This window comes from Bemisia tabaci, unplaced genomic scaffold, assembly GCF_918797505.1.
Source record: "Bemisia tabaci unplaced genomic scaffold, PGI_BMITA_v3".
Lineage (NCBI taxonomy): Eukaryota > Metazoa > Arthropoda > Insecta > Hemiptera > Aleyrodidae > Bemisia > Bemisia tabaci.
In genome coordinates, this window is record NW_027311758.1 from 35,525 (window position 1) to 49,378 (window position 13,854).

At 40.1% G+C, this 13,854-nt stretch overlaps 1 protein-coding gene across 4 annotated transcripts in view; it reads right to left on the reverse strand.

Annotated features, from left to right (window-relative positions):
- Positions 1 to 741: 741 nt before the first annotated feature.
- The window catches only part of LOC140225868 (potential E3 ubiquitin-protein ligase ariadne-2-like), a 37,971-nt gene continuing 24,858 nt past the window's right edge, over positions 742 to 13,854 (reverse strand). For 3 of the 4 annotated variants that reach the window (XM_072305849.1, XM_072305851.1, XM_072305852.1), the window contains exon 8: positions 742 to 5,425. In XM_072305849.1, the coding sequence (XP_072161950.1) occupies positions 5,270 to 5,425 (156 nt within the window). In that variant the 3' untranslated portion in view covers positions 742 to 5,269. The remainder of the gene's footprint in view (positions 5,426 to 13,854) is intronic. The other variant, XM_072305850.1, reaches the window with a different exon arrangement.

Genomic DNA, 13,854 nt, shown 5'->3' on the forward strand with positions numbered 1-13,854 from the left:
TTATCTAGTAGAGGTTAGGTTAGGTTAAGTTCATCTCGAGCTCCAATTGGCTACGATGATGAGCGGACGCTGCCGGAGAAACCCGAGCAGGGCCGGCTGCTGCGTACCGCCCTCCGCTCACCGCCGAACGGCTCCTCCGCTGCGTGAAGAAAACGGGAAAGGAGCGATTTTCAACTCACTTTCCGACCCAGAAATCGTCGTGAAGAGCCAAAAACCCAGTCTGTAATTGATTCATCTTATCTTTAGGTATCCATCAAGATAAAAAAAATGAGTTTAGTCGGAAAAACTTGATTTCTCCTGATTTTTTAAAAAACTCATATTAGCACGCAGTTTAGATAGCAAAAACCCGTGGCCATGCGTTGTGACGTCACAACACAGTGCGAGTCACGTGATTTCGAGGCGCGGGAAGGAACCCTGTTTCAAACCGTTTCTCAACTTTCGACGCTTTTTCTCCATGTTCCAATCATCAGAAAATTTTTAAAAAAATACCTTAACAATCAGCACACCACCAACTTCTAGAAACTGAATTAAAAGAAATGCATGCAACAACCCCATTCAATACTGGGGCCTCACTTATTGAATTCACTTGGGTTATTTTGGGGAAAACGTGGCTGAAATTGGAACCTAAATATTCATGAATCAATGTGAGTACAAGAAACCTATGCTCAGTGTAAATCTTGGTCCATGAATAAATTGGATCCACACTGACTATAGAAATGGAAACGCACACACAGCAAAAGATTCAGTTGCTTAAGCCTCAAGCTTTATTTGTAAACGATGGCAAATGAACACCCCACAGAGACACAAGAGAAAATAAACAATTATTACTCAGAGATGAAGAGAAGCTCTATTTTTAGGTAACAAAATATTAACTGGGCATAACATATTCCAAATCAATCAGCTGCTTCAGTCATAAGGCCAGATTTTTACATGACTTTGACAATGATCAGGCCTAATAATTATGTCATGTGCAGGGAAATTCTAAAGACCCTTCCTCATTGCAGTAAAAACTAAAATTATCTGAAAAAGGGTAAAATAAAAAATACTACTTCAAGATCCACAAGAATAACATTTAGATTGCTAGCATAACTCACTTACTGCAGGCACTCAGCTTGATTTCTCCTAACTATGTCATGGCAGCAACCATGTTAGATACTGTGCAGAGTTGCAAAGTCGAGGTGACTCATCTGTGTTAAATTAGATCTTTGCTGCAATATTTTTTTTTGCACAGCATGCGGATGTAGTCCAAAGCCAGGGATGACTAATCATCTGTCAAAGTGACAGTTTACACTCTGTCAAGTTATCATTGCACATTCAAAAGAACACCTCGACTGTTACTCCTTTGTTGTCATCAACAGTTGCAATTTTTTTTCAATGTCATATGAACTTCATTCCTTTTGAGTATGGAAAGCTTTACTGAGAAATTCCTAAGCAGGAGGCTGAAAAATTCTTGTTTTACCTACGCAGATTATAAAGTAAAGAGTGATTTTTGCGCTCATTTACGATTTTTGTGCAATTTTCTGGGAAAAGCAACTTTCGATAGGACTGTGGCTGCTGCTTGCAACAGACTCATTGTCATTTCAAGGAACTAAATAAGTCTAAATTGAGTGTACAAAATAGAAATCTAGTGTTTTGGAAAAAAAAGAGGAGGTAAGTATTGGGGTAATAGATGAGGATATGATGGATGACACCAGATGCATTTCTAACCATTTTTTTAGTCGAATTCACTCGTTTTATCCCTTTCTCACAAGGACTATGCAATTTATTCACTGAACTATGCTCATTTGATGGATTTCACCTCATCAATAATGCGCTTTTTCTTCCTAAGAGCTTTAGGCAAAAACGGCTTTTTCCGCATTCAACGAGTGGTCCATTAGGCTGGGGAAATAAACGGTTCCGGAGTTATGAGCGATTGAAGTTTCCGCTCAACGCGCGCCGACCGATTTTCGCGCGCCAAAATATGGTTCCAAAGTCTGATTTTGGTGTTAATACATAGGGTGTCCCAAACGTGCTGCACGTTTTTTTTTTTCAGGCGAACGGTAGCAGATATCAAAATGCGGTTAATGTAGACTTAAAGTCGGAGTAATAGCCGATAAAACAAGACAAATTCGAGCTCTCTAAGTCAAAAAATGACTAAGTTACAGTGTTTTGAAAATGGAGTGTCGAGGTGACCCCTCCAGGATTTTTAGTTTATTGCACTCTTTGATTTTCGAGGGATGGTGTATCAACATTTTGTCCCTCTTGGGCAGACAATCATTAAGGAGTACTACAGCTCGGTATTGATGACACTACGTGAGCACATTGCCAAGAGGCGGCCAGAGATGAAGGAGACAAGGCTCCTGCACCACAACAACGCCCGCCTCCACACGGTCCAGTGCACTAAAGAGTATGGATAAACACGGGATTGTCCGTCTTCCGCACCCCCCTTCAGCCCGGACCTCGCACCCTGCGACTTTTGGTTGTTCCGTACGTTAAAGAAGGGCTTACGAAGCAAGAGGTTTACCTCCGTTAACGAAATAAAAAGAGCTGTTGAAACTTTCTTGAACAACCTCAGGAAAGAAGATTTTGAAAAAAACATGTTTGCAGAAGTGGGAAGAACAGTTGCAGCGTTGTGTGGAAAGTGAAAGAGGGTACTTTAAAAGGAAACTAGTGTCCAGTCGTCCAGTGAAGAAGAGTAAATGCTAGTACTCTTGGTAAGATTTTGTGAAATTAATTTGTTAAACCACTTGAATCTTTAATTCTTTGATTTTGTTCTAGAAAAGAAGCTAAAAATCCTGGAGGGGTCACCTGGACATGTCATTTTCAAAACACTGTAACTTGGTCAATTTTTGACTTGCAGAGCTCGGATCTATCTTGTTTTGTCGGTAATCACTCGGACTTTAAGTCTACACAAACCGCATTTTGATATCTACTACCGTTCGCCCGAAAAAAAAAAAAAACGTGCAGTACTTTTGGGACACCCTAAGTAAATCAAATTAAATGGTCAAACTGTGCAAAATACATTTTGAGGGATTCTTGAGGGTCGCTGAGTTCAAAAGTTACAGATACTTTCAAATATTCACTTTTCTACGTAGTGCTACTTGATGGGCCTTTCTTTTTGAGCGACCCTTAAGAATCCCTAAAAATGTATTTTTCACGGTTTGAACATTTAATCTGATTTATTAACACCCAAATCAAGCTTTAGAACCATGTTTTGGCGCGCGCAAATCGGTCGGCGGGCGTTGAGCGGAAACTTCAATTGCTCAAAACTCCGGAACAGTTTATTTCCTCAGTCTAGTAGACAACTCGTTGGATGTGGAAAAAGACGAACTATCTGAAAAAACTGGTTTTGGTTCAAATAAAAAAATGAGTGCCTTGTGAATTTTTTGTTTAAGAGAAATTTTCTCGACTCAAAAACTGAAAATAGTACATTTGTCAACTTTAAAATGTAATATCAGGATTTTGACCTTGAGTCTTAAATTATGCAATTTTAGACGATTTTTCGTCCAAACCGGACCTTGATATCTTTCTTCGTTCCAGAGATAACAAGGTTCACAGGTTTTGACTTCCACCCCCGCTAGCGCTCCCCCAAATTTTTTTGGGGGTCTGAAAATGGGCCTGTTGCAAACTTTTGCTAGAGCAAAACTAAGCGTTGTTTCTTATAGATAATACCTCAAAAATCACGATGAGCACATCGGCAAACTCTGAAATGCACTCATAACTTCACAAACTGCGTAAGAAATTTGCGGTTTTTTGAGCTTCCCGCTTCAAAAACGATACTACGGCACAGGTGAACATTTTGTAAGAGGAGTCGTTTCATCGTCGGCAATAATCATCATAGCCGACGCCAATCCGCCAAAACACGTTTGATGGGACGAGATAACACCTGAACTGGATTAGACCAGATAACAATCGGTGTGTTAACGTTCATATTTTCCACGCCCAAATTGATTGACCTTGAACTCTCCTTGAATTACGCGCGGAACTGCGTGCAAGCGTCGGCCATGATGAATATCGCCGACGATGGAGCGACTCCTCTAGCAAAATGTTCACCTATGCCGTAGTATCGTTTTTGAAGCGGGAAGCTTAAAAAAACGCAAATTTCTTACGCAGATTGTGAAGTTATGAGTGCATTTCAGACTTTGCCGATGCGCTCATCGTGATTTTTGAGGCATTATCTATAAGAAACAACTCTTATTTTTGCTCTAGCAAAAGTTTGCAACAGGCCCATTGGTAAAAAGAAGCGCTCAAGTATGAGTAAGGGATAGACAAAGGTTGAAGAAATTCCGGGGGGGGGGGGGGGGGGGGCGAAAAATGCCGTTTTGGCATAAAGCTCTTTAGCTCATTACAGATACTATTTGCTTCTTAAAATGCACTACAACCATGTTACAGAGCATGCACGCACAATATCAGCGCTTTCAGTTAAAAATTCCATGGATATTCTAATCTTTTTGCTGAATTGCATAGCCTGGGCACTCAAGTAAGAACTGAAAAGTTATGGCAAGATACAGATTTTGTGACATGGTCAAGGGCATATTCAAATTTCCCTCCCTTTCTTTCAACAGTAGCAATCAATCTGTCCCAATCAGGGTGGAAGACCGTGGCAGGAGCGTCATCTCGTGTTTTCGCTTGTCATTCCATCTTCACTTTTGCAAATCAAGTTTTGATTCTGTAAGTGTAAGTTTGTTTGGCAACCATTTAGTTTTTCTTTCATGTATTTGCCGGTCGGTAAGCGTTTCAGGTGCTGGAGGTTTTGATTAATCAAGAACTCTGTGTTCTTTCTTTTTCTCTTCCAGGCTGAGCTCCCTTCCTTCACGCAAGTTCAATGAGCATGAGATACGGACTTCTTTTTTTTTCCGGGCTCCAAGTCTCAAAGATGGCGCCCAACGTGGGGTGCCAACTCTGACTTGGAGACTTGACTGAAGACTTGGTGACCCAAAAGGGCCACCTTTCAGAAGGGAAAAACGAACTTACATTTTCAGAAACAAAACTTGACTTGTAAGAAAGAGGAAGGAATGACAAGCGAAAACACGAGATACCGCACTCTGATTGGCTCAGAGTGATCGCTTTTGTTGAAAGAAAGGGAGGGAATTTTGAATATTTTTGTAAACACCTTACAATTTAAGTAAGACTGTGATTCTTACTTGCAGAATGTTTAATAGCCAGATCTTTTAATACTTTTATTAAATACTTCATTCAGCTTTGGAATAAAACTGAGCGACATCAAATTTTGTTTTCTCTAGACATAGATAAATAAATATTACTCAACAGTCAATGACGAGGAGTCCTATCAAGATTCAAAGAAATCTTTCAATAAAGTAGTTCTCCTCTTTTCGGCAATGTCTATTTGATTTTCTAGGTCACCTCGATGAGTGGTTTCTGCATGCTCAATTTTCCATGAAAGGTTTTCAATTTCTGCCTCCAACTGTGCTTGCTGATATTCAAACTGTGAGCGAAAAGAAAATATGGATCAGAATCAACTCTACATCAAATAAATCGCGTGTTCCAGCGCACCCGTCCACTATCTGTTAATTGGATACAGCCGAAAATTGAACTCCGGGGTGGAAACTTTTCGGAGTAAATTAACCAATTCAATAAAAATATCTTCAGCCTTTCAAAACCCCATAAGGGAGGAGTGATAGCCCCCGCTTCTCTCATATTTCAGATAGGAAAGGTAATTTAGGGCTACGGATTCGAATTTTTCTTCTAAAAATAAGCAGTTTTTTATTCACGGGCTTATTCCCGAAACCTTCAATTTTTTTGAGTAGCGGTGTATTTTTTGGACAATATTTTTTTGGACACTGTAGGCTTTAAAATGATCCGATTTTCAAAATAAAACAAAACCGCCACTCCACTCCGCTTCCTTTTTTGGGGGGGGGGGGGGGGAGGCTCCGCCTCCAAGGCCCCTTGGAGACGTGCGCGTCTTTTCAGTCGTTTCTCTTTTTTGTGACCCACGCATCCATCGCGGGAAGCAAAGTGTATTTCCCGAATTAGGAGCTGGAGTCTTGGAATTTACCAATAAGTTTCATTTAGAAAATACTTATTACAGTTAAATTGATGACATTTTGTCCATAGATAGATCACTTACCATGACCCACTGTGCGACCGCCCACTCCTCCGCCCGGCATGAATGTTCCAAGCTCGCCATTCTGAAACGGCAGGGCCGATTTCGTTCAAATTCTATACCGAACCAGTTCCAGGGGAGAACTATCACCCATAAAAATTTCAGCTCAAAATATTGATTTTAACTCAAGCTATCGAGTGAACAAGATTTGACCTCCCCCACTTTCGAGCCCCCTCTCATAATCTATTGCGTCAAATTTAAATTTTCCTCGGAGAAATACATACTTAAAATAGAAATCTTCACGAATGAACCACTAGACAAAGCATGAAGTTAAGCTTTTTTATGTATGTTTCTTTATCAGAATTTTACGTGGAAAACGATTCTTGCATCGAAAATTACTGAAACAACTTCTAACTAAGATATTAACGTTTTTAATTTACATTGGTCACGGGAAATTTGAATTGCCAGGTTACAAGAAACTCAACACTCTACGTGAGTCCAATCGCGTACTACAACGGTTTCGGCAGGCCTCTCAATTAAGCAATGTTTATTGCCCACCCTTTGTTGTTCAAACTATAAACAACCTGCTACAGCTGAGCCAGGCCATTATGATTGAGGTTGCAATATTTTTGTATCGCATAGACTGTCATGGTAACATTTAAAGCACGCTTAGACTCACGTAGACCATTGCGTTTTCATGAGCGGGAGGTTTGAATTCGCCCGCCAAAAAACATTAAATATCTTGATTAGGAGTTTATTTCAGTAATTTTCATTGCGCGAATTATGTTCTACACAAAATTTTGGTTAAGGTACATGTATCAGAATGCTAAAATTTGTACCTTGTCTAGTGGTTTATTGGCAACATAAGTGAACTGCTTACTGCCGATATAAGAATCCTCCAACATCCAATATCCTCACTTTTGTGGTCTAACTTGTGTGAGTCAAGTAAAACTTGGTGCATGGGGCACACTGCCTACACCTACCAGTACTTAATTGAGAAAGTCCCCCTCCAACTTGCCTCTTCTGTAATATCCCCCTCTTAGTCAGACATGTTTTAGTATCTTGTCCTACCTACCAACAATTAAGATCCAAATTCCCCCCCCCCCTCCTTCTGATTTCGATACCATCCTTTCAAAAATTTTCTCATCAAATCCCTCCCTTTTTCAGACGACTTAATCACCTAATTTAATTCATTCTTTCCTTGTCCTCTCTTTTAATCTGTAGTACTACTTTTTTTTTTTTTTTATCTCCACTCTGAGGTGTTAATGACCCAAGTTTGTTGGAGCACCTTTAAACATACATACATACATACATACATACACGAAATGTTGATCCCACGGCAGTTGGTGATCATGGAGAAAACCTGACCTAAACTAACTTAAAAATTGGTATTTTAACCCTTTTTGGCGGTTTATGCGATTTCGTATGAATGTCGCAGGCAATCCGCAGTAGACGGTAATCTGCAATTCGCAAGCCGCAAGTGATGAATCAAAAAATAATTAGTGTAAATGGGAAAAAGAACAAAAAGTAGGAGATTGCAGCACCGGCTGTGGCAAGGAATTTGTCGCAGAAGTTAAAACGGAGCTAGCCTCTCTCTGGTCCTGGTGTAAAATTGTTCATGGGAGGTCACGGCATTCACAATCCCAGGGATCCATCGAAAGGTGTAACCGAGAAATCGAAAATATGTTGCGTGCGTGGATGCCCAGTCAAAACTCAAGAAAATGGTTCCCAAGAGTTCATTTTGTCCTGTGGCAGCGGAATATTTGGACGTATTTCTATCAAACAGAACTATGTGGAGGTGGAAAAGATGTGGTGTGCTCGTTAGTGCTCGGGCCATGAGAATGAATGGGAAATATAAAAGTGACGGAGCCGCCGCCGCCGCCGCGCTCCTCGCGCTCTCTCGTTAACTCATGAACCCTGTCCACAACGCTCTCGACACATGCCCACGGCACTTTGTTGCACAACGTGAAATGTAACAGTCGTTGTCACGCTTCTTTGACTTGTCAAAACAAATAGTTTTTATAATTTTTTTAAAATATTTTTAAATACTTGCCGAGCTAAAATTTAGCGAGATATAACGCTGTAAAAACTCGAAAAATGGTAATAATATTTAAATTCGAATGTTGGAAGTTCATCCGCGCAACCACTACCAACCAAGGTGTAGCTGCTGCCTCATTTCAAAACTCTACTGAAACATCTCCACAACAAGGTAAACTTAAGACTGTTTCCGTTGTTTCTTTACCATGATATTTTACATTTTTTAGTTATCACTAGCGGCTAGCGAAATGCCTAGACAATTTGCAAATTGCCTTGGCAGTTTGCATATGGCCTATGCAATTCGCAAAACGATTGCAGATTGCTGGCGATTGCGGAGTTTCTGCGACCTGTATACGTGGTTAGTTGATCCACTTGGTTGATCCCCATACGACCAAAATTGAACACGTTCAACATTCCAGGTACTAAATTCTCCATACAAACATACATACATACATGCATACACTCATACATCGTATCTACCAACCAACCAACCATACACACCCTCACACACACACATACATATGTACGGGGTCTTCCAAAAATTCAGCCCCCAACTTTTGAACAGTTTGAGATAGAAAAATGAAACTTTGGGAATGTTTCTGTCTCAAAGGGGACCATCTTTGGGGGGGGGGGGGGGGTCAAAATTTTGTTCCCCCTTCAGAGGGAGGCGGGGAGCGGGGGACCCCCAACTTATTTTTTTCAAATGGCAACCCCTGTCTTGTGATACCTCATTCGAAAGACCATAAAAAACTAAGGAGCTTGGCGCAAACCGCAGATCAATATCTTAATTTTTGACGAGTTATGATAGGTCAAATTTGACATATTTTCAAAGAATTATAACTCTGGTTCAAATTATCGTAAAGAATAAATAGACGGGAAAATTTACCAAATTATGTTCGCTTATAAGTAAAAATTGCAGAAATCACTTCGAACTAATTTTAGGGGGGGGGGGGGGGGGTTCGGACCCCCAAATACGTCGATTCAAAGGTCATTCAATTTTCCATCGAAATAAGCAAATTTCCCCTAGATTTGCCTCCTCATCATCTCAGTAAGGTCAAAATCAGTTCAACATAACGTTGGCAAGTCCCCAAATTTCGGGAAAAGTTCAAAAAAATAAAGGGGTGCTTAAATTCGACTGTTGCATGATGATCTACCCATGATGTCTGACCCATACCCAAGACCTTTTGAAGAGCACTGATCACGGGTCGTTGATCACAAAAGTATATGCCATTCAAATTCATACATAATGTTGTTTTGTACATGAAATTATAGGTCCTTGAACATGTATATACAGGGTGTTCCAAAAGTCCAGCCCCCCCCCCCCCCCCCTCTAACTTTTGAACGGTTCGAGATAGGAAAATGAAACTTTGGGAATGTTCCTAACTCAAAGGGGACCATCTTTTTTTTGGGAAGGTGTCAAAATTTTGTTCCTCTCTAAGAGGGGGCGGGGCCCCCCAACGTTTTCTTTTCAAATGATAACTCATATCTTGTGATACCTCATTCGAAAAAGTAATAAAAAACTATGAAGTTTGGCGCAAATTGCAGATCAATATCTTAATTTTTGCCCGAGTTATGATAGGTCAAAGGTTAAATTTGACCTATTTTCAAAAAATCATAACCCCGGTTCAAATTATTGTAAAGATTTAAATGAACGGTAAAATTTACCAAACTGTGTTCGCTTTTCAGTAAAAATTGCCGAAATCACTTCGGACTAATTTTAAGGGGAAGGGGGGTTCGGACCCCAAAATACGTCAATTGAAAGGTCATTCAATTTTCCCGCCAAATAAGCCAATTTCCCCTAGATGTGCCTCCTCATTATCTCAGTAGGGTCAAAATCAGTTCGACATTACGTTGGCAAGTCCTCAAATTTCTGGAAAAGTTCAAAAAAACGAGATTTAAACGATCAAATTTAAGCACCTTTTTCGTTATTTTGAACTTTTCCCGAAATTTGGGGACTTGCCAACGTTATGTTGAACTGATTTTGATCTTGCTGAGATGATGTGGAGACATATCTAGGGGAAATTGGCTTATTTCGCGGGAAAAGTGAATGACCTTTCAATTGACGTATTTGGGGGTCCGAACCCCCCCCCCCCCCCCCCATAAAATTAGTTCGAAATGATTTCTGCAATTTTTACTTAAAAGCGAACACAATTTGGTAAATTTTCCCGTTTATTTATTCTATACGATAATTTGAACCGGAGTTATGATTTTTTGAAAATAGGTCAAATTTGACCTTTGACCTGACATAACTCGGTCATAAATTTATTTGAACTGGAGTTATGATTTTTTGAAAATAGGTCAAATTTGACCTTTGACCTATCATAACTCGGTCAAAAATTAAGATATTGATCTGCAATTTGCGCCAAACTTCATAGTTTTTTATTACTTTTTCGAATGAGGTATCACAAGATATGAGATATCATTTGAAAAGAAAACGTTGGGGGGCCCCGCCCCCCCCCTTTAGGGAGGAACAAAATTTTGACACCTTCCCAAAAAAAAAAAGATGGTCCCTTTTGAGATAGGAACATTCCCAAAGTTTCATTTTCCTATCTCGAACCGTTCAAAAGTTAGAGGGGGGGGGGGGGGGCTGGACTTTTGGAACACCCTGTATATACATTTTTAAGGACCTATAATTTCATGAACAAAACAACATTATTTATGAATTTGAATGGCATATACTTTTGTGATCAACGACCTGTGATCAGTGCTCTACAAAAGGTCTTGGGTATGGGCCCGACATCATGGGTAGATCATCATGCAATAGTGTTTTTCTTCGGAAAAACACTAAAAATCTCCGAGGAGCAGAGTTCAAAACTTTTTTGTTGATGTGCCACATGACTCCTGTTAACCTAAATTTATGGAGGCCACAAACCCCCGAAAATTTTAGGACTTTGGAAGGCCATAAGTCGAAAATTTCAAATAACAAGGGAGTGTTTTGACTTCAGATTTGGATGCTACTCAAAAAGTTACGTAAAGTTTTCAAGGCATACGGCCTATTTGCCCTCCATTACCTTACGACCCCATTTTCCTGGGCAAAGTACATTTATAGTATATTTTTGGAGGAAAAAACTGGAAAGAGGCCCTGAGGTAATTTGGGGTAAAAAGGTAGTGTGTCGTAGTGATACTACGCAACTCATCATGTAAAATCCAAATCTGAAGTCAAAAAATGCCCTTACTGCTCGAAAATATGGGAATATGGCCATTCAAGGCCCCAAAATATTCGGGGAGTCGTGGCTTTCATAAATTTGGGTCAATGGGGGTCATGTGTCACATCATCAAAGAGGTTTTGATCTCTTCTCTCGGGAGGATTTTAACGCCTACAGTGCCCAATTGAAAGTTCCCCAAAAAATACCCCGAAAATGTTCTGTACCTCCAAAAAATGGGGCTCTGGGCAGGGATGCCAGCCAAATTATTTTCTTCCATTCCCTGACTTTTCCCTGACTTTCCAATATTTTTCCCTGACTTCTGAGTATGGATCTGACGCAGTCTGTTAAAGTGAAAATGAGAGCTATTTTCGACTATTTAAATTTTTAGCAGTTAGTTAACATGCACATTTGCAATGCAAGGGCTAGGTACAGAACACTGCTTGGTTAGGGTGTATTTCAAAAAATATTTTTGGCGATTAAGATTGGACCTTGAGGTTTCAGAAGATGTTTTCCAATTACCACGAGCAGCAATGAAGGATTAAGGTGCAAGAGGGACACTTTTCAGAATCAGTGATTCAGAATTTCCTTTGGCATTCCATCCCTTTCAAGGCAAAGAAATGCTAGTGGCATGAAGACAATTTTACTGAATGTGCTTCATAATTTAATAATATTGTTAACAAAAATGTTAAGTAAAATGACTGAGTGACTTTCTTACAAAAAAATAAATTGTTGATAGAGATCCTGAAAAACTGCAATGGAGAGGTTATGTGAACAAACGTAAACACACGCGCACACACCCTCCCTCACACGCGCGCGCAGGTCCGACGCGACGCGATGGTCGGAATGTAGGTATGCCGGTAGTTCCTCGCGAAGCCGAGCGAGAGCGCCACCATCCTCCGCAATCGAACGTAGTAGTCAGTTGATCCCGCAACGCGAGCCCGAGACCGTCCGCGCCTAATTCCACGAAAAAGCAGAAAAATCCCTGACCAACACCGAAATTCCCTGACTTTTCCCGGTCGCTGGCAACCCTGTCTGGGGAAAAAGTTAATGAAACAAAAAGTTCTAATTTCTGGCCATAAAATTCGAATTCGAAGTCAAAACACGCCCTTTCTATTAGAAATATGGGAGAAACGGGGGTACTCCCTACAGTCCCCCCCCCCATGGGATTTTGGGGGGCTTAAATATTTTCGTTGAATTCTTTGGGGTAGGGAGGCCTCGAAAAGTTTTCACCTGGAAGCTCAATTTTCGGCTGTTTTCGAGAAAGAGATAATGGATGGGTGCTCCGGAACACCTGGTACATATTTTGCAGATACAATTGGAATCTAAAGTGCAGTTAAATCTACCTCTATCATACAAAAACTGATCTGACAGTGCATAAACAGATTTAACTACCTAAGGGGGCTGTCGGCCGATGCTGAGGATTTTTTTTTTTCAATTTATCACAGGTTTTTGACCAGTACAGTGGCCATCATCAGGCCATAATATCTTTAAAAACGTTGGTAATCGCGGTTAGTCATACTTGGCACTTCCACCCCCGACATGATTATCTTTGAAATGAGCATAATGTATGATTAAGTGCGATTTGTCGCCATCAAGTGGAAAAAGAAATCCTCAGCGATAAAACCTATTTATGCACTGTTCGTAAAAATATGAAAAGAATTCGTTGTGTAATGACAGCTGTGGTAATGTGATCATCATACTTTATTTCCAAACTTTAAGTCACCGTTTTGTTTTTTCTCGCCTATGTTTCACACCTCCATGGAGGCCTCTTTTGGTGCTATGGGAACAACAACAACATTAATAAAACTGTACACAACAATTCTAGATAAAACACATCGCACGGACATTCTTTTTATGTTTAGCATCTTTAAGGAGGCCCAAAACGTATGCGAGAAAAAACAAAATGCAGACTGGCAGCTTGCAAATGGGGTGGTTATACATCTGTAGCCACAGATGAACACACAGATGAACACACATCTGAGAGTCACAGAAACGTAACCAACAATTTAGGAAAAATCGAATTACTTACATGCTCGGCACATCTAAAAAGGGATCTCTATGTGTACGTATACTGGTTATGATATCTGAAAATGGGCTCCAAATACAGGATGTTTAAATTTGCAAGATACGCTGCAGGAGTAGCTCCTCCCTGATTTCTTAAATCAATGAAGATTAGGGGTGGGCCGTAAATTTTTTTTTTGGAAATCCGAAAACGTCTAGTGCTCAAAAGTTGTCATTAGGCACTGATAGAACGAGAAAAACAACCCAAGCCAAAACTCCTCCATCTTCCTCGTCAACATAGGGATTGAAGTTTTGAGGGCTGAATTGTCCAATATTTCGAGCTCCTTCAAAATAATATTGCACTCCGCGTCAACAATAGGGAACAAACTTTTATGAACTAAGGTATTTCCATGTATTTTGAGTAAAAAAATCGATGTTGGCAAGAAAATCATCGATAAATAGAAATCCAACATAGATTTTCGCTATAATTACGAAACGTCAATCTAAAAACGTCCATTTTTCTCTAGCCTGAGGTAACTTTTCATGTGAAATCGACCCAAAAAATCGATTCTTTGAGAAAAATTACCCATGCAAGTATGACTTATTCACTCAAAGTGACAAAATTTA